General features: G+C 42.7%; 1 protein-coding gene across 2 annotated transcripts; it reads left to right on the top strand.

Annotated features, from left to right (window-relative positions):
* Positions 1 to 88: 88 nt before the first annotated feature.
* Positions 89 to 20,006, top strand: heatr5b (HEAT repeat containing 5B). Of its 2 annotated transcripts, none has more exons than XM_005473939.3 (36): positions 89 to 212; positions 2,531 to 2,695; positions 2,793 to 3,004; positions 3,647 to 3,755; positions 3,863 to 4,012; positions 4,581 to 4,752; positions 4,846 to 5,003; positions 5,094 to 5,343; positions 7,439 to 7,594; positions 7,735 to 7,985; positions 8,067 to 8,178; positions 8,280 to 8,432; positions 8,522 to 8,621; positions 8,739 to 8,848; positions 8,926 to 9,089; positions 9,234 to 9,409; positions 9,592 to 9,697; positions 9,792 to 9,982; positions 10,905 to 11,064; positions 11,220 to 11,409; positions 11,557 to 11,726; positions 11,821 to 11,968; positions 12,064 to 12,243; positions 12,322 to 12,576; positions 13,272 to 13,453; positions 13,538 to 13,606; positions 14,362 to 14,541; positions 14,636 to 14,876; positions 15,296 to 15,532; positions 15,747 to 15,874; positions 16,716 to 16,860; positions 16,985 to 17,257; positions 17,479 to 17,703; positions 17,825 to 17,976; positions 18,360 to 18,573; positions 18,731 to 20,006. In XM_005473939.3, exons 2-36 carry the CDS (start codon positions 2,570 to 2,572, stop codon positions 19,036 to 19,038), a joined length of 6,153 nt encoding a protein of 2,050 aa, XP_005473996.1. In that variant the 5' UTR covers positions 89 to 212; positions 2,531 to 2,569; the 3' UTR covers positions 19,039 to 20,006. The 2 variants fall into 2 exon arrangements, with proteins under 2 accessions (XP_005473996.1, XP_005473995.1); XM_005473938.3 differs by having other exon boundaries at positions 5,094 to 5,388.
* Positions 20,007 to 20,145: the final 139 nt, after the last annotated feature.

Here is a 20,145-nt window from a genome sequence, read left to right as displayed (position 1 = left end):
TACAGTTCCGCTGCATTTGGCATATATTTCAAAAGAACGTGTTTGTCCTGTGAAATGGACTCAACTAATTTTACGTCTATTTTTGTTTATTTCACAAAATTCTACAAGCTATATGGTTTAAGTTAAATTATTTGTTTGATTTAACGTCGGACAAACTTCACAGCGACACCGCCCATAGTCGTCGTCATTCATCCTGGGTCACCGAAGCACAGGTAGGATGAGCAGTTTTGCTGTATTTGTCCCCTATTTCAGGGAGTTTGTTGTCACTGAGGGGTATATTTTGAACAACTCAAGGTTGTAAAAAATGACGACGAAGTGCCAAAGTCCTATTTAGTCGTCAGTGTTTCGAGGAGTTTAGCTTTCCCCTTTTAGGAAGCAGCTAGCTTATGTTGCTAACTAGCTCGCGTATTAACAGCTGAAGGATGACAGCTGTCAACACATCACTGCAGTGTTAATATTTTTTGTGTTATTCCAATACGAGACTTGAGCGCGGCTATTATAACTTTACAGCCACTGGCATTAAAATGACTGACGTACGGAACACAGCGAAGGCATTCCAATGGCGATAAATGACCCTTAGCATCTATAGGGCTGTTATAACCTGTCCAGCTGATGGATGGGATAGTTTATTGACTGAACAGGCGTATTGTTAGAGAAGAGGCATTTAAATTAGACAACTGAGAGGCTCTGTCATGCTGTTGGGTACAGAGTTTGTCTCCTGAGCAGGAATGTCCAACCTGCAGATCAATACAGATGTTCCCAGGATTTCTCTTCATCCTATAATACAGCATTCCTTTCCTGCTAGGAATGATCCTTCCATGGTGACAATGAGGTGCAAGAGCTGATAGAACTTTTAGATCAGCATGAAAATGATATTAATCATGTTATGTGGCGACCGAGTGGCCTTCACAGTCACCACAGCTCAAGTTTATTGGAGCCATTTCAACAACAGAGCTGCATGTACAACAAGACACATCAAATGACACAATACAGCACAACATACAAAGTACACGTGTATTGAACACATCAACCCATAAAAGTAGTGCAGTGTGTCAGTGTACCTATGTTTAAAGTGATTTTAGTGAATGAGTCCAGATTGCAGAAGGGAACAGTCCACAGTGCAAGAGGTTAAGTTAATATTGCAAATGCATGATACATACGTGTAAGTTTTGCTGCATAATATATTCAGATTCTGGGCGGCACGGTGGCACGGTGGTTAGCACTGTTGCTGCACAGCAAGAAGGTCCCGAGTTCAATGTGTGGAGTTTGCATGTTCTCCCCTGTTTGCGTGGGTTCCCTCCGGGTACTCCAGCTTCCCCCATCGTCCAAAGACATGCAGTTTCTGGGGATAGGTTAACTGATTAATCTAAATTGCCCATAGATGTGAATACAGGAGTGAATGTGAGTGCGAATGGTTGCCTGTCTCTCTGTGTGACAGACTGGCGACCTGTCGAGGTGTACCCCACCTCTTGCCCTATGACAGCTGGGATAGGCTCCAGTGCCCCCCACGACCCTGAAAAGGATAAGCGGAAGCGAATAGATGGATACATTCAGATTCTATGATCACAACTTGCTGTAGGTAAATTGAAACAAAAAATAATAGAAGGTTCAGTATATATTTAAGCGCCTAATAGCTTGGAGATAGCTACTATCTCTGTTCTTGTAGTAATACCCCTGTATCTTTTGCCTGGTGGGAGATGAATAAACAGATGATGTGTAGGAGGGGACAGTGATGATGCTTCTACCTCTCCTGGTGGTTCGGGTGGCATAGTGGGAAGCTATGAAAGGCAGACTACAACCAGTGATGTTGGAGGCTCTAACTTTTTCCAGGCTGCTGTTTGTCCCGATTGGTTGTGCTACCTTACCAAGTCAGGTTGGAGATAGTACTAGTAGTAGTAGTAGTAGTAGTAGTAATAATAATAATAATAATGATAATGGTTTGTAGCTTCCCAATCTGAACCCATATTTTCCATACATCTCTACTTCTGCCAAAGGAAGTAGAGTCTCTGATGGGCTTTGTTAACAGTGAGACTGGTGTTTAAGTTCTGTGATAAAGACTGGCATATAGTGGTACCCAGGAAGCACTCTTTCAACAGACCTTGGCCAATGAAAGGAAGATGTTGGACTTCTTCCCTTCTAAAGTCAACAGCCTTTAGTTTTAGATTTGCCCAGGTTCAAATTGTTGTCTTTGCAACCCCTCACCAGCTGTTCTGTCTCATTCCGGTATGCAAATTCATCACTGTTAGAGATAACGTCTACCACACTGATACCATTACTCAGTCCAGCTGAAAACCTATTGAAGATTTTGTGCTAGTAATGCTCCCTACCGCTATCATCAAAATGCCAAATAAGATTATTTCTAAGAGAAGTGGTGCTTCATTCTTTCACTTTAGTCAAAAAGACTTGCAGATTCAGTGTCAAGTCACACTGAAGCTGTTTGAGCAAAACATGGTGTACCGACTCCTTATGTTGCAACAGTATATTAAGCTTTTTTTCCTCTAATTTGTCACGTGTTTGTGAATCATTGCAGAGAGGAGGGCGCACGTCTCTGTGTTCAAGGTTCCTCGCAATGGAGCTGGCTCACAGTCTCCTGCTCAATGAAGATGCTTTGGCCCAGATCACCGAAGCAAAAAGGCCCGTCTTCATCTTCGAATGGCTCCGGTTTTTGGATAAAGTGCTTGTGGCAGCAAATAAGGTGACTATTCAGATTTTTAGCTTTTCTGAGTCAGAATCATTGGAAGCATTTTGTAACTCGATTGTGTTTTTTTTTTTTCTTTCTTTTTTGAATGCAGGTGGATGTAAAAGAGAAGCAGAAGAAGCTGGTGGAACAGCTGACGGGACTAATCAGCAGCGCTCCGGGACCACCGACTAGAAAACTCCTGGCCAAAAACCTTGCTACGCTCTACAGCATTGGTGACACCTTCACTGTTTTCCAGACTCTTGATAAATGCAATGACATCATCAAAAGCAAGGATGACACACCTGCATACTTGCCAACAAAACTGTGAGTTCCCATTTAATCACTACCGTGTGTATTTTTATTGGCTATTTTTAGAAATACAGGAACTGCATATTAATAGTCTGCTTGAGCTTTCACATATTTCAATTCAAATGTAAGCTGTTCAGAACTGCTTTTAGAGCTCCAGGCACGTGCAGTAGGCCTATCTTCAAGGGTATTAGCAGTTAAGCTGGACGGTAATCTGTAGAATGACATTTCATGTTTAAAAGGAGGGATTAAGTGTACAAGACTAGATATGCTGTGTTTCTTGCTGGCATTAATGGAATTTAACAGTGGATGAAGCTGCATCAGTGGTGCCCTGCAGGGTTTTATCCATCAGTCATTCATACCTGCTCATTTCTGGGTAGGTGAAATACACAGACGTGCCAGGGCCTCCCTTTTACATACTAAGCCACTGTGCTTCCCCTTCAGCATTTTACAGTAGATGAGGTTAAAGGTAATTCATGTATGTAAGCCAGTCTCACCATTTATCAACATAAGGAGGAGCCTAATAAATAGACGTTTATAACTATTAATTTTCATGAAGTATTCCATGTATTTGCATATTTTAATTTACATAATTATGATTTTTTACACAGATTTTTGTCCGAATTGGTGTGCTAATGCACTGTTACACATTTCTTGCAGTGCTGCAGTGGCATGTGTTGGGGCTTTTTATGAGAAGATGGGGAGGATGCTGGGAAGCTCCTTTCCAGATACCATCAATAATCTTTTAAAGGCATTAAAGAGTGCAGAGGTATGCCACGTGAGAGTAAAAAAACTAGGAGCAGGCACACTACAATATAGGAACAGTAATGGAGGGATTGATTTGTAACGTCACTTTCTTCTATTTTATTGATGTAGTCACAAGGTAGAGGAGAGATCCTTCTGAGTCTGCAGAAGGTGCTCAGCGGACTGGGTGGAGCTGCAGCTTCGTGTCACAGAGACATCTACAAGAATGCTCGCTCTCTGCTTACAGACAGGTCCATGGCTGTACGCTGTGCAGTAGCAAAGGTTTGTCTCACAAAAACACACAGTAAAGATTTTTAAATGTGTCAACTAACTTGCGCTGTGGGCTGCTGGGGACTTCCAAAACATAAAATTTAAAAGCTACGTAGAAGACACACAGAGTAATCTTCAAACTCCTTCTCCCAAAACAGTTAAACTTGGTTTTTGATCTTAAGTTGTTAAGGCCCATCTGAGGAGCCATCAGCAATATGCAAAGCTTCATTCTCAGTTTCACTCATAAAAGTAAAGGTACCGCATGATTACTTGTGATCACTGTTTTCAGTACGATCTATGTTTCCCTTTATGACACAAGCACAGCAATTGTGTGTCAGAATGAGTGCAGACTGTTTTTAAAGGGAAGAAACCACTGACTTAAATGCTTTTGCTGTGTCATGTATGTCGACCGCATACACTGTTTCAATTTCCGTTTAGAAAGCGTACCAGTTACTGTGTGTATTGCAACATTATGTGCACATAAGCCTCTGAATTCATGTCATGAAGTCAATATTACCAGTACACACATCATATGAAAAGTGATGATAGCATCCCATTTTTTTCCTCCTTGCCTGATCAGTGCCTGTTGGAGCTACAAAATGAGGCTGTATTCATGTGGACCACAGAACTGGAGAACGTCGCTACTTTGTGTTTCAAGGCCTTGGAAGGGTCTAACTATGGCGTTCGGGTAGCCGTGGCGAAACTGCTGGGGACGGTTATGGCCACGGCCCTGATGCCCAAACAAGCAGCCGGTAGGTTACAGAGTGGATTTGTGTCGTTTTTAGAGTAGCTCACTGCTTCTGTTCTTTATCTCATTCTTTTTTTTAAACGTATTCTTCTCGCAGTGATGCGTCAGAATGTAAAGCGAGCCACCCTGGAGGAGGTGCTGGAGCTCATGGCCACAGGCTTTCTGCGCGGTGGATCTGGCTTCCTGAAGAGCGGAGGAGAGATGTTGAAGGGGGGAGGCTCTGTCAGCAGGGAGGTGCGGGTGGGCGTCACACAGGTGAGGCGAACTCTCAAACATATTAAAAATATTAACCCGATCCATCTGGCTCATCCACCTCATACGTGTTCTTCGTTAATTTCTTCTTAGGCATACGTTGTGTTTGTGACAACACTTGGCGGTCAGTGGCTTGAGCGCAACTTTGGCACATTCCTGTCGCACGTGTTGGACCTAGTGTCTCACCCTCGGGCCACGCAGACTCACGTTGAGGCTGTGTACTCGCGCCGCTGCGTCTCCTTCATGCTGCGCGCCACCTTGGGGGGCTTGCTTGGAGAGAAAGCACAAATCGCAGCCGGCAAAGAAATCTGCCAAGCCATCAGCAAGCAAATGAGGGCTGTGGGTAAGGAGGATGGGGGGGAAATATCACGGTTCAGAGCATTACAGAGTAAGTACTCATCCATTATTATCACCTTTTAATTCGTTCTTCATTCAGTTTTGAAATCTGTTGCATGGCTTGTGCTTATGTTGTGTGCAGAGACGGCTTCTCTTTTTCTTTTATTTCTCTGCTTTCCCTTCTGCTTTCTGCCTTTGAGGTTACTTTCCTCTTTCTTTATATCCCCCTTTCACCACAAGTAGTATCATAATATCAGTAAGATCATCCATTGCCTGCGCAGTATATTAAGTACTCATGCTTGCATTATTGCATAGCCTTTATGGCTTTTTTGCCTGTGAATTCACATTTTGTTATTGCCTTATAAACCCTAAAGAGCAGTTAACATAACCTTTTCTGGCATCTAGCATCTGGCATGCACCAGCAGAAAAACTGCACGTGCCACTAAATGCAAAGACACATGACAGGATGATGCCATCCAAGAGAAGAAGACACAGTGTTTTGCATTATTTTTATTTATTTTTTTCGCTTTTTATCATCACAAAATCATTTTCAAAATCACCCATACCTCATTCACAAAGGATGTTTCTTACTCTGATTTGCTTTGCAACCTTTAAACCAATGTACATTTTGTCAGAACTTCTTGGTGTGAAGACAGAATTTCTAAAAATGTTGGATTCTCCTGGGTTCTTTGTTGTTCACTCTGTACTTGCTGCTGTATTTTTTTCCATCTAGCTGGATATGTGAGACTTCTTGAAATGGGACTTTGAGAAATGTCTAAGCTAAACATAAGTGGGAAAATGTTACAGGGAGCCATAATAGAAGTAGGACATCTAGTGTATGTGTTTACATTTACACTGAAGTCCGAATGAAATGCCACAGTTCAAGAAGCATCTTCATATACTCTCTTCCTCAAGTCGTTTTATTGACTTTTTTTTCTACATATGATCTGTCTTGACTGTTGTCTTTCAAGAGCTCAGAGGATTTTAGTTCCCAGTAAATGATCAGCTATTTTTTTTTTTTTTTTTTCACAATTATAACCATAGTTTCTTGCTTTTATTTATTTCTTTTTGAATGGGGGGGAGACAAATCCTCAGAGCTCTTGGCGTACATTGAAGTGTGCTCTTCTGTGTTTTAATGTAGTGGTTCTGTAGTTTAATGTTGTTAGTTAAATATATGACAACAGTGCATGGCCTGATGGGGTCTGTTGTGTTAATAGAAGCTACGGTACGCACCTGTCAGTCACAACATTAAAATCACTGTAGGTGACAACAATAAAAATCATTATTTTACCTCAGTGTTACTTGTCGAGTTGTAGCAGGAAGTCAAGTTGTTGGAAGCTGTAAAGATGTGACTTTTTGGATGTCTAAGCAACTGCATCAGATTATCTAGAAAATATCAGGACTTGGGGAATGTTTGTGGTAGTTAGTCGCTACCAAAAGTGGTATAAGTAATGAACTGGTAATAGGGTCACAGGGGCACTATACTCCACACTTTGCATGTGGTCCTGTCTGTTCTTGAAAGCACCTACAGCAGAAAGAAATCCCATTTTCTTTTACATCTTGTGTGATGTTTACCAGAGAGAGAGGGGGATCAGCATGATACACAGTAGAGGGATTTAAGCAATTTGATTCTTTGATTTTCTGCAGTAAAATGGCTTTAATCTGATTCTAACTAGCTGCAGACAATTTACACCTCTTTATGGAAACACTATTCCCCGATGGTGCTGGCTTTTTTTTCTGCAGCATAGTGCACCCGCCACCGCATATTGTTCAGGAATCGTTTGAGAAACATTACAAAGTCGGAAAAACAAATCAGATGTAAGGGGGCCCCACCTTGCAACTTCCTACACAATATTGGGTTTTAATGTTGTGGCTGATTAGTGTAAATTTTACAAATAACATTAGTGATTTATACTTATTATGGACTCAAAGCATCTTGTCTTTGATATAAATCTTTTTCATCAATGATGCACACATTATAAATTAGTGTGTACTAAATATTATTGTGTATTCAAAATATGAACTTAAGTGATAACTCAGAAAATGTTTGTACTGACAGATCGCTTTGCTTGCTTCTCTTTTCCTGAAATTTGTGTTTTCAGAGGCAGTAGTGAATGATATCAGTGGGGAGAATAAAGCAGGGGCAGGTGATGTCTCTGCCAGCCAGCATGTTATGGTGTGTGCTTTAAAAGAGCTGGGCAGTTTGGTTCAGAGTTTGAGTGCCACAGCTTCACCACTCATCCAGGAGCCTTCTGTAGGTAAGATAAACCAAATGCAAAACAGGATATTCACTTTTGTCACTCTCGGGTTTCTGGTAACACAAGCTCGTGTGACATAAATCCTAATTTAAAATAAGGCTGAACTCCTTAAATAACTTATTCCACATCCACTTCTTCAGGACTCCTTGAAACAGTGACCTCAGTGCTGCTGCACCCAAGCATGGCAGCACGTTTGGCAGCTGCATGGTGCTTGCGTTGCGTCGCCGTTGCGCTACCCTATCAGCTCACCCCCCTGCTGGACCGCTGTGCTGAGAGAATCAACAACCTGAAGAGTTCGCCTGAGGCTGTAAGCGGCTACAGCTTTGCGATGGCTGCTCTGCTGGGAGGCGTGCACCAGTGTCCACTGGGTATCCCACATACCAAGGGCAAGGTGTGTACCCTCAGAATTTAGCCTTAGTGGTTCTTTCATATGTATGTCAGACTTGATTGACTAGCCTCGCTGTCCTTGTAGTTGGTGGTGAGTATAGCTGAAGACCTTCTGCGAACAGCTGCTCAGAACAGCCGTCTGTCCCTGCAGCGCACGCAGGCTGGATGGCTTCTGCTGGGGGCCCTGATGACTTTGGGTGAGCCTCAAAGACACTTCCTGATTTTGGAGTTTTTCAGAAATCGTCTCTTTCTCCCACCACCTTTGTGACCACCACATTGTGTTCATTTGTGTTCCCAGGTCCCTCCCTTGTGCGCTATCATCTCCCCAAAATGCTGCTGCTTTGGAGGAACGTGTTTCCTCGCTCCCAGAAGGAGCTGGAAGCTGAAAAAGCCAGAGGAGACTCCTTCACCTGGCAGGTCACCCTGGAGGGCAGAGCTGGAGCACTGTGTGGTAAAGACTTGCACCTCCACAGTGTGCCTGCACGCCCTAAAATGTTACGAGACACAGTGTTGACGAAAACTGTTCCTTTTCTTTCATAGCCATGCGTAGTTTCGTGGCCCACTGCCCCGAGCTTCTCACAGAAGACGTAATCCGCAGGCTGATGACTCCTATCGAATGTGCCATGACTATGATGTCTCAGTGAGTGTGGTGCTTTTTTTTGTGTAATTTTCTCTTAAATGTATGACTTTTTATTTTATTTTTTTGTGTGTTTTTCGACTGCATGTCTAATGATTGTAACATTTTGATTTTTCTCAGTGTCCCTGCCATCATTAAGGTTCATGGTGCCCACCTGAAAGCAAGTGCAGCTATGGTGAGGCTCCGGTTGTACGACATCTTGGCTCTCTTGCCTCCGAAAACTTACGAAGGTAAATCAGTCACTTGTGCATTAGCTTTCACAGAAGTTGAGGAGAGGTGTTTTAAAATGGGTAATCCTCTTGTACAGGCAGCTTCAATGCTCTCCTGAGAGAACTGGTGGCAGAGTTTACTTTGACCGACAACTCGGCCAACACTACCACGTCTTTGCTGCGCTCTCTGTGTCATTATGACGACAGCGTGCTCATGGGCTCATGGCTACAGGAGACTGACCACAAGTCCATAGAGGATCAGGTTAGTTGGTAAAAGACCGTTCTAGTAACTCTCTTATTTGAAGATGCTTTATGTATGTGATTTTGATTAGTCAACACTATCTCTCGTTAAATATTAAATATAAGTTTGGCCTTTTGGTGTTTCTGTGTCGTTGCTGCTAAACAGTTGCAGCCCAACAGCGCGTCTGGCAGCGGAGCTCTGGAGCACGATCCCTCCTCGATCTACCTGCGCGTCCCCGTAGGCGAGGCCATCCCAGGACCTCTCCCTTTGGGTGTGTCGGTTATCGATGCTTCAGTGGCTCTGTTTGGTGTGGTGTTCCCTCATGTCTCCTTCAAACACAGGCAAGGCACTCTCTCTTATTGTGATGATTTGATGTGGTTCTGCATCATGTTAACATTATTTTTATTTTCTTGCCCTGCGGCTGCTCTCTTTATTTTCCTAATATATTTATATTCGCTGCATTGTTGCTGAGCTGTTTTTGGTATATTAATATACTGTGTTTTAACTCATGGGTATGATTCAGGCTACAGATGTTAGACCACTTTGCAGAATGCATAAAGCAGGCTAAAGGAGTCCGACAGCAAGCCGTCCAACTCAACATCTTTACTGCAGTCCTTTCTGCCCTCAAGGTAAGAAAATAAGCTCTATATCCTCTTAAATGGGAAGGTCATTTAGGTAATAGCTACACTGAGAAATAATGTTTCTCTTTCGCTTTAACTGTAGGGTTTGGCTGAGAATAAGAGCACTCTCGGGCCTGAGGAGGTGCGTAAATCAGCTCTGGCCCTGGTGATGGGAGCTTTGGACAACCCTAATCCCATCCTGCGCTGTGCAGCTGGAGAGGCCCTGGGGAGGATGGCTCAGGTGGTCGGAGAGGCAACCTTCATTGCCAGAATGGCACAGACCAGCTTTGATAAGTGAGCATATCATGTCTCCAATTTCTGTTTCTTGTTTTCTTTTTGCGTCCGACATTATGGTTTCAAATCATCTTTGTTGTTCACACAGAATATTTAGGAAGGCCTTAAGAGAATTTCTTCATATTTTACACCAGTGTTCACTTTCATTGACTGATTGATTTGTTTGATTCATGAAGATGAATTTGATAGCATTTGGAGGTCAAAGGTCAAGCCTGAAGAGCTTACTTTTGGCCATAACTCAAGAATTCATACACCAATAAAAAAACGATTCAAGTGTCTAACAGGATAAAAATGATGAATTGATGAGATTTTCTATTTAAAATGGTCTGTGGTTAACATTACCATGACAACCTAGTGATCTGCAGAAACACTTTGGACAGAAGGAGAGATTTGAGTGTCAGATTTAGTCAGATAGTCGACTGTAATCATGAATCTGTGGTGCTGCCCTTGAAACTGGTCTGATTGTATAAGATCTTCTGAGGTGCCAGGTTAGAAACGTGTAGGTTTTTTGCAATAACATAAATATTTAAAACATTGTCTACAGTGCACAATGTTGTGATCAGAATAACCTTTATTTACCTTACATTAATAAATGTTTTTAAGAATACAGTGATTTTAGGCGTAAAAAATATTAGTCTATTACTACATATCTTGAACGAGCCTGGACAGACAAGGATGTAAACTGCATCTTGACATTTAGTGGGACGGACAGTGAGTCATTGTATCCTTTATACTGTTTCCTGAACCAGCAATATACCTGATTGCGCAAAATACAAATTTTCATAACATTTTCAGAATGTCTCTTTTTGGAAAAGTTATAGTTTTTGTTTCATTGTCGTTCATCTGTCTTGAAGTTGATCTCTCATACTTTGTATCTGTCTCTACTCATGTGATGCATGTCTTTGTTTTGCTCTGTTTACAGGCTGAAGTCAGCTCGTGATGTAGTTTCAAGGACGGGCCATTCACTGGCTCTCGGCTGTCTGCATCGATATGTTGGAGGAATTGGCTCTGGCCAGCACTTAAAGACCAGTGTCAGCATCTTGTTGGCTCTAGCCCAGGATGGCTCTTCACATGAAGTCCAGGTGCAGTCAATTATTTATTAGAAGTACATTTTTATTGTTTTTCTGTTCTGTTAAATGTTATGTCTAAACCTAATTTTGATGCACCCCTGTCTTTTTCTAAAATTCTGATCTGGACCACTCTAAATTAATTCAATCTGTGTTTTTGTCTTCACCAGACTTGGGCTCTGCACTCTCTGGCTCTAATTGTGGATTCGAGTGGTCCCATGTACAGAGGCTATGTGGAGCCTACACTGTCTCTGGTGCTCACCCTGCTCCTCACTGTGCCCCCGTCTCACACAGAGGTTCACCAGTGTCTGGGCCGCTGCCTGGGAGCTCTTATCACTACTGTGGGACCAGAGTTGCAGGGTAACTGTGGCACAAACCAAATTACAAACATCATTAACCATAGTATTTTTTTAGCCAGCAGGTGGCAGTGTAACCGGTTTTGACCCTCTGCAGGCTACTGAAATATATGTCTTTAAATACAGTGTTTCTTTGTGCTGGTCTTGCTAGGAAATGGAGCCACTATTTCCACCATCCGCTCGTCCTGCCTGGTTGGTTGTGCCATAATGCAGGACCACTCAGACTCTCTTGTGCAGGCAGCTGCTATCTCATGTTTGCAGCAGCTGCATATGTTTGCTCCACGACACGTTAACCTGTCCAGCTTGGTGCCGTGTCTCTGTGTAAGACATAAATACTTTCAGAGAACGTATGTGATAGTTAGAGTTTGTGTCAGTCTAAATGTTGATTTCCTGCTGTGCACTGGGGTTCCAATAGGTGCACCTGTGCAGTTCTCATCTGTTGCTGCGTCGTGCTGCAGTGGCCTGCCTGAGACAGCTTGCTCAGAGAGAAGCTGCAGAGGTCTGTGAGTACGCCATGAGCCTGGCAAAGAGAGCAGGAGAAAGCAAAGACAGCACTGCAATCAGTCAGTACACGTTTAAAATCTGATTCGAGCATTCTGTTTGAATAATACACCTTAATGCAATGTGGATCCTAATGCCTTAACTTGCTCTGGTTCAGATCTAAACATCACAGAGACGGGTCTGGAGGGCGTTTTGTTTGGCATGCTGGATCGGGAGACGGACAGGAAGCTGTGCTCAGACATCCATGACACACTTGGCCACATGCTCTCATCTTTGGCTGTAGAAAAACTTTCCCATTGGCTAAAACTCTGCAAGGATGTTCTTGCAGCAACTACAGGTAAGTCTACAAAACAGCACATTCAAAAATCGTCTTTTATAAATCTTTTACCACAAATGTGCCCGTGTCCTCTTTCAGATGTAGGGGGCGCTGTCGTGTTTGAGGTGGAAAAGGACGAGGAAGACTCGGAGAAAAAAGACGAGATGGACGATGACACAATGTTCACGGGTCTGGGCGAAGACGACAAATCAAAGCCATCTGTGGCGCCGCGCTGGGTCACACGGGTGTTTGCGGCAGACTGTTTGTGCCGCATCATCCTGCTGTGTGAGAATGCAGACAAAACACACTTTGACCTGGCAGCTGCTCGTTCGGCGCAGGCCAAGAATGTGAAAGGTACCATTCACTGTGCTGCCAGAATAGACTAGTGCAGACTACTGCAGACTTCACTTAAAGATTTGTGATTGATTAATGCCACTTTTACTGTGCTACGGGAAATGGCTTATTCGTTTGCTTTCATTTAAAGATTGAACAAAGCGAGAGCTGATTAAGCAAAGGTTCAGAGGGTTTTGTGCACTGTGTCAAATATAGGAGACAATATTTATGTAAGCTTTGCTGTATAATAAGGAGCTATTCTACAGGCTAGCCAGTAATAGCACATTGTACTGACTTTGCAGCTCTGAAACCAGCTAAGCCAAATTTAGTGACTGGGATTCAGTGGATGGTTGGTCTGCATGACGGCATGTCCAACTAATCCCTCAAAAGGTGCCCTTCAGCGAAAACTCAATTAAATCTCAGCCCCAAATTTAATGTGGGGTTTCTTTCTGGTCGCTGCAGGCACACGCTGAAACTCCAAAACTGTTTCCTCTTGAAGAAAGTATTAAAGCAGAGAGTCTGAAGAAAGCACTGGTTATAACTTCTTGCTGAAGTGTAACCCATCATCAAAGGATTAATAAATCAAATTCTAAACAATGACTGGAAAAATCATTATTGTAGCTGCTCCCGGAGTTCACATTCCTTCCAGTCTTTATAATTAGGTTCGTATTTCTCACATAGTCCTTGTTGTTTTTCATCCATCTCTGTCCGTTCAGGAGATCTGCTGGTGCTCCATTTATCTGACCTCATCCGCATGGCTTTCATGGCAGCCACAGACCACAGCAACCAGCTGAGGATGGCTGGCCTGCAGGCCTTGGAAGACATCATTAAAAAGTTTGCGTCTGTACCAGAGCCCGAGTTCCCGGGGCACGTTATCCTGGAACAGTACCAGGCCAATGTGAGTAAAGCATTGCATTATTTCATAGTCCAAGACTAGACACTTTGCATGAAAGTAAACTTGTTGCAACTCGTGGGTATTTAGGTTGGAGCTGCTCTCAGACCTGCGTTTTCACCTGATACACCGTCCGACATTACAGCAAAGGCATGCCAGGTAAGACATACCTGTCTCTTTCACCAGCTGAATTGTTTACAATTCCACTTTATGCCACTTTTTGAGGTGTGTTCAACCTTCTTTCCATTAACAGCCATTAAATATGTTTTTTGATTGTTAGATGGTAGAACTGTGGCTGCGTTAGCAGTTTAATTACCACGACAAAGTGAGTCATCATCCCCTTAGAAGCCAGCAGTGTCAAATTTGTGACTTAATGCTTTTTGACTTAATTGAATGATGAGAATGTTGAGTGACGGGGGCAAAAAAACATGCCTCTCAGCTTATTACTAAAAGATGTTCTCTCTTTGACATTCCCCTGTTTCTCTGCTTGGGAGACTTTTTGAAGGGTTTAATTTTTCTTATCGAGAACAACTTACTCTGAAATTAGGATACATATATCTGTGGATGTGAAGGTCATAGAGGACCTGTAGTTTGCTTATAGTTTAATAAGCTACCAGATTTATATCACGCTGCTGCCCTTGAACTGACACTTTAATTGCTGTTCCTCCCAGAAGAATGCAATCTTATAAACATGTGGTCCAGTTTTACATCACTAAGGTGTCAGTCCATTTATTAATACCCATTTGTCTGACACTCCCACCCCCTCTAATAGCTTGGCTAATGAGCCTAAGTGCTCTGTTATATAAGACATTTTTTACATCAAAATCAGAATCAGAAAACTTTATTGTCCATTGTTGTAATAGATAAAAACTGTAAGATTCATAGCAGTTTCACCTTTCTCACATTGACTACAGGTGTGCAGTACGTGGATCGGCAGTGGCGTTGTCAGTGACCTCAACGACCTGCGGCGAGTCCACAACCTGCTTGTGTCGTCGCTGGACAAGGTGCAGGCTGGGAAAGGCTCGTCCAGTCAGCTGTATAGTGAGAGCGCTACCACGATGGAGAAACTGGCGGTGCTGAAGGCGTGGGCTGAGGTGAGATGGAAGATGAGCAGGAAACTGCTCCTTTTGTTACAATCAAATGATGCACGTAACGAAACTGAACGTGCCTTCTGGTTTTCTCGCTCAGGTCTATGTGGTGGCAATGAAGATCAAAAAAGAGGCTGAGTCTAAACCTGCCAAACCAGTCAGAAGTGGAGATGATGACGAGGATGAGGAGGATCTGGGAACAGACGTGCTTCCCCCTGACAGTCTTATCACTCTGGTGCAGCCAGAGCTGCCCTCACTAAGCCGCCTGTGGCTGGCCATGCTGCGAGACTATGCTCTGCTCACTCTGCCTGCTGAGTTTTCCAGTCAGCTGCCCCCTGATGGTATGAGACTCTTTCCTGTCTTCCTTTGTGCTAAATATGGTTTTAATATCATATCTTCAGTGAAACAAAATAGAGTCTTGTGGTGTTTCTACACAACATTTTAATGTAGCTTGGTTAAAGCATCAATTTTCAAGTCTTATGTTCCACTTTGGATCCTTTGAATTTTATTTATTCCAGATATTACCAAAAACTTTCAACATTATTTGGACAATGTCAGATTAAATGTCAACAAAAACACCTCTTAAATCAAATGGGATTGTAGATTACATGTTCGTGCACTCTGTTGTCAAAGTCATTGACATGTTAATAAAATAATTTGATGCAGGAGTATATATTTGTAAAAAATGCTCATTGAATTTTAAAGTAATTTTTAAAAAATATATATATATATATATTTCTATAATTGTGTTTGTGTCCAGGTGGAGCATTTTATACCCCGGAGACTATAGATACAGCAAGGCTCCACTACCGAAGCTCCTGGGCTCCTGTCCTGCATGCCGTGGCTCTGTGGCTGAACAGCACTGGGTTTGGAGCAGGTGTAGGTCAGGAGGAGGTCTCATCAGCTCCCTCCAAGCCTCCTGGCCTCCCCCAGGGAGGCTCCTCCACTATAAAGACATTTGAGGAGTCTGTCAAAGACAGGATGCATCTAATGTTAGGTAAACAAATGCATAGCTAACATTTGCAGTGTAAAGCATTTAGCATACTTTTCCATTTCCTGGCTTCACAGCGTACCTAATACAGAAAACAGCAACTGCTTTTGTTTACCTCACAGCTGAAGGATCACCGGCCAATTGTGAAGGAATGGTAGTAGAAAGAAAAATACATGTACAAGAACATACACTAAGAGCATTTTTGTATTCTTTCTCTTAGGTGTCAGTATAGAGTTTCTCTGCTTTCCCCGCCCTGAAGAGCCCATTGAACATGTGATGTCGTGCCTGCGGGCCCTGTGCACTCTGCTGGAGGCTCCTTGTGCTAAAACACATATCGCAGATGACCAGGTAAACACACAGGGCTTAAATTACAGGGTAAAAAACAAGAGGAAATTTTTAAACCACTTTTATGACTATTGTAGAATCTCATTAATAACATATGAATCTATGAGTTACACATTAAGCTATAAAATAACTACTGTAGTTTTCACACAAAATAGTCACAGAAATTCAAGCACCCAAGTGTCCTATAAGAAAAAGTGTTTTCCCTTTAAATCACCTCTTGCAGCAATCATATTGTGGTGTAATTCAAGTGATCTGTTTACCATGCACCACCTCACTGCAAATATTTGATAAATACAACACCGGCCTGTGACATTTACTGACTTTAGAACGTGAAAAGGATCCCCCACAGAACAGATGATTGGGTACCGATGGCTTCAAAGGGCACACGTGTGTATCCTACAAATTCAGCAAAAGAAGGTTGTATTTCTCAGCTGTATTTGGTGAAGCCTTTGAAGAGGGACATGTCTCTACCAGACCGCTTCAAAGTGTGGACTTCAGAGGATATAAATTGGAGCACAGTGTGTGGGATCACTCAGCCGTCTCACTAAGGATATTTTGTACAGTAATAATAGAAAAAAGATATTTGAACAAAGAAATAAAAATTGCTTCTGAACAGTATAAAAATCATATTTTTAAATATGAAATTGTATCCTATGGTGGATATGCTTTCTGCTTTTCAACAAACCAGAACAGATAGATACAAAGCATCAAGCACTTTACTTTAAATGGAAAAAAATACATAATTGAAACAGTTGAAATTCTAAATGTGAAAGAAATGAGAAGTTTGTGCTACATGTTTCACAGTCACATTAATGTAGTTGTTTACTTTTTCTTTCTGCTGTAGCTGCTGGCTGTGGAGCTCCTGAACGTGCTTCACAGGCTTCTGTTGACCCGGGATCCACCTGCTGTCCAGCTTCAGGTCACTGCTGTTGTCCAGGAGACCATCAGGGCTGCACATGACCGTCTACAGCGACAGAAAACAGCAAAAGGTCAGAAACATTATGTTACACTGCATATAAGGCTTGCATGTTGTCTTTAAGCTTCTATATTTAAAGTGAAGTTAACCAAATTGTGTGGTAGTTTAAACGGTCATTACTTTTTTTTTTGGTTTAGGCAAAGAGGAAGATGGCGAGAAAGACTCTCAGGCCAGCCTTGGAGAAGGAGGAGACACGGGGGAGCTCATCCCTGGCAAGTCTCTGGTGTTCGCTGCCATGGAGCTGCTCGTGTTCATCCTGGTCCGCCACTTACCCCAGCTTAATACACGTGTGAAGGAGTCGCCCAGCCATGTGCCACTCAGGCCTCAGCGACTACCTGAAGAAAGTGCCCGCCTGGTGGCAAACGCAGTTTCCATCCTGGCAGAGCTGCCCTCACTCTGCTCTCCAGCTGGTGAGGCCTGAAGCAAAGTGCAACAACACACAAATACCACGCATAATAAGAAAGGAAAACTCACACACAGTCAGTCGCTATTTCAGTGTAACATACTCTCTCTTAATGGATGATGTTTTAAACTGCTTCATGCATTTCTGTGACATTAATCGTAAGTAGCAAAGGAACATGAGCATCATGGTTTTCAGCCCATTGTTTACATTTTATTTTTGCTTTATTAGGAAGCATGACCATCCTACCTACAGTGCTTTTCCTCATCACCGGAGTTCTGAAGGAAACTGCAGTAAAGACCCCTGACAACTCGGTGCCAGTGCCTGTGGCAGCTGCCCTCCAGGGCATCAAGACCATCATCACCTCCCCAATAGCCCGGATGGAGAGCGTGCAGACGCAGTGGACCAGCCTTGTGAGGAGCAGCCTGGCATCTGTACTTGAGTATTCACAGCCAGGTGAGCGCATACACACACGTTCATTTTCAGACTCTGACTTTTTGTCTTTCTGTGGAGCAATCCACAAAAAAAAGCACAACATCACTATTAATCAAAAGCATGTTTGTGTGGGGGGTTTTAGATGAGTCCAGGCCTGACATGGATGAGGTCAGTATGCTGACAGCGATCACACTCTTCCTGCTGTCAGCCAGCAGTGAGCTTGTAGGAGTGACTGTCCTGCAAAAGGGCTGCATGGACCGCTTCCGAAATGCCCTCAACTCTAGTGACCCCTGGGTAAGCTCGCATGTACACAAACAAAGATGTAACAAAAAAATTTTGAATACCGAACCAAATTGTCTGTTTTTACACGTGTACCACACCTCTGAACTTTTCTAGATATTACCTCATGGAAGTGCAGAAAACCCAAATCTCTGAATCAGTACTAGGTTTTTAACTTGCCAGCTAGACGGTGGCTGTGGTCTCCTGTGCGCTGTACGCACCTCTCTTCTGTTACCAAACCCAAACGTAGCATTTCCACGTGTGAAAAAGGGCAGCTCTGAACAATGCCTGGGCTGGATCCTCCTCCCATTGATCAGAGTTCATGCGTGAAAACAGCTTCACACTGTTCAGATAAGTCTAGCTCAGTTGAGCGAAAGATGTAATTGTTGTTACCACAGGTTCAGGCTCGGTGTTACCAGCTGCTGTTGTCGGTGTTTCAACACTCCAGCCGTGCCCTCTCTACTCCCTACATACACGCTCTGGCTCCACTCATGGTGGAGAAGCTGAAGGCAGTGGAGCGCAGCCGCCCAGGGACAGCTGCTGAGCTGCAGGCTGTGCAGGAGGGAATCAGGGTCCTGGAGAATCTGGTCGGCATGGGTGAAGAGCAAAACCGTAAGTATTCCTCTGCTTAATGGACCAAGTGAAGCAACATTTGGTTCATTTTGTGCCACATTTACTCTGTTAAAGTAGATCTCTTCAGTATTTAGCTGTGCTGCCCTAAATCAGAGTAATAAATAATTAACTTATCACCGCTTTATGTGTTCAACAGGGGTGCAGCTGCTCGCTCTCCTTGTACCGACTCTCGTCTCTTACCTTTTGGATGAAAATTCCATCTCCTCTGCACCCCAAGTCTCCAAAGGCCTGCATGAGTTTGCACTTCAGAACTTGATGCGGATCGGCCCCCTCTATCCGGCTGCCTTCAAGATAGTGATTGGAGCGGCACCTGAGCTGAAAACCCGTCTGGAATCTGCTATAAGGGCCAACCAGGCCAGCAGCAAAGCCAAAGCTGCAGCCAGGCAAGCTCAGCCAGCAGTGCAAGCTGCACCAACCATTAAACTCAAGACGAGCTTCTTCTGAACACTCCAAAAACGCACCGCACACTCTCACCTAATCTTTTCCTTTTTGGATTTCATTCAACACTGTACTACATGTCATGTCTGTATCAGTTATGCTTTATAACTGCATTTATTTATTCTACATCTCTTCTTTGTTTTGATGGACGAGTACTCCCCTCGAAGAACGTTTATGTAAATATCTTTGAAAGCCTTTGAATGTTCACTTTAAAAAGCTTGCTATAAAATTTGTAGCAAATTTTAATTGTGTGAATGTATCATTTCCAGACCACACAATTTACATCTTTGTTTTTTTTTGTTCCCCTCAAGTCACCAAACCCAGCTCTCTATGGAAGTTTGTTTCTGACACTTTTTTTCAGGCAGACCTAAATTGAAATTTTAAAAAAACGTACTTACAAAGTATGCTTTCAGGTACAAACCATGAATTTTGACTTACAGAGGGCAAAAAATAAATAAATAAATCAGGTGGCAGAAATAAAATTCCAGAAAGAGTCAATATTTGCTCTAAAATTTTCCCTGATTTTTTTTATTTTTTTTTTTTTTTTAAATTTTTTAGGAGGCCTCGGGGTCTCCTGGTTGTTACTGATGAATGTTACTTTAATTTCTTATGTTTTGTGTGTTTTCTCAAATTATGTTGTAAACCTTCCTACTAATTGCTCAAAGGCAAAGCTAATAAATTAAAGTTGATCAAACCAGTATCGAGACTAAAATTAGAACAAACTAAATGATAAATGCATTTTATTTTTCACTAAGACTCTCCAGTTATCTGCACACCAATCAACAAATAAATAATCATATATATATATGTACTGGTCATCACATAGATTTTTTTTTTGGTCTGATAAATACCCATGTTTACTGCCTGCATGTGCTGGTGTTCACCAATGTCATCAATAACTGGCACATTTGTGTAAATGTAATGTTACACTCATTTTTTTTCCAAAATGTGAATAAACTTATTTTGGCCTCATTGCTGTTGGACGTTTTCACTGTACTTAAATGTAATTTGATTAATAAAATAGGAATGCATGATTTATAGCTAAAGTTCTGCTACTGGGTCTGATCGTCCGGGCAGTTCGGGTAAGCAAAACGAGCACCACCAGCCAACTCG

Source organism: Oreochromis niloticus, linkage group LG13 (assembly GCF_001858045.2).
Source record: "Oreochromis niloticus isolate F11D_XX linkage group LG13, O_niloticus_UMD_NMBU, whole genome shotgun sequence".
NCBI classification, from domain to species: domain Eukaryota; kingdom Metazoa; phylum Chordata; class Actinopteri; order Cichliformes; family Cichlidae; genus Oreochromis; species Oreochromis niloticus.
This window is presented reverse-complemented; position numbering and strand designations above follow the sequence as displayed.

Coding starts and splice junctions, on each gene's coding strand:
- heatr5b (XM_005473938.3), top strand. CDS start 2,570: ATGGAGCTGGCTCACAGTCTCCTGCTCAATGAAGATGCTTTGGCCCAG. Junction 5,004..5,093: donor TGCGGGTGGGCGTCACACAG/GTGAGGCGAACT, acceptor ATTTCTTCTTAG/GCATACGTTGTGTTTGTGAC. Junction 9,090..9,233: donor ACAAGTCCATAGAGGATCAG/GTTAGTTGGTAA, acceptor GCTGCTAAACAG/TTGCAGCCCAACAGCGCGTC.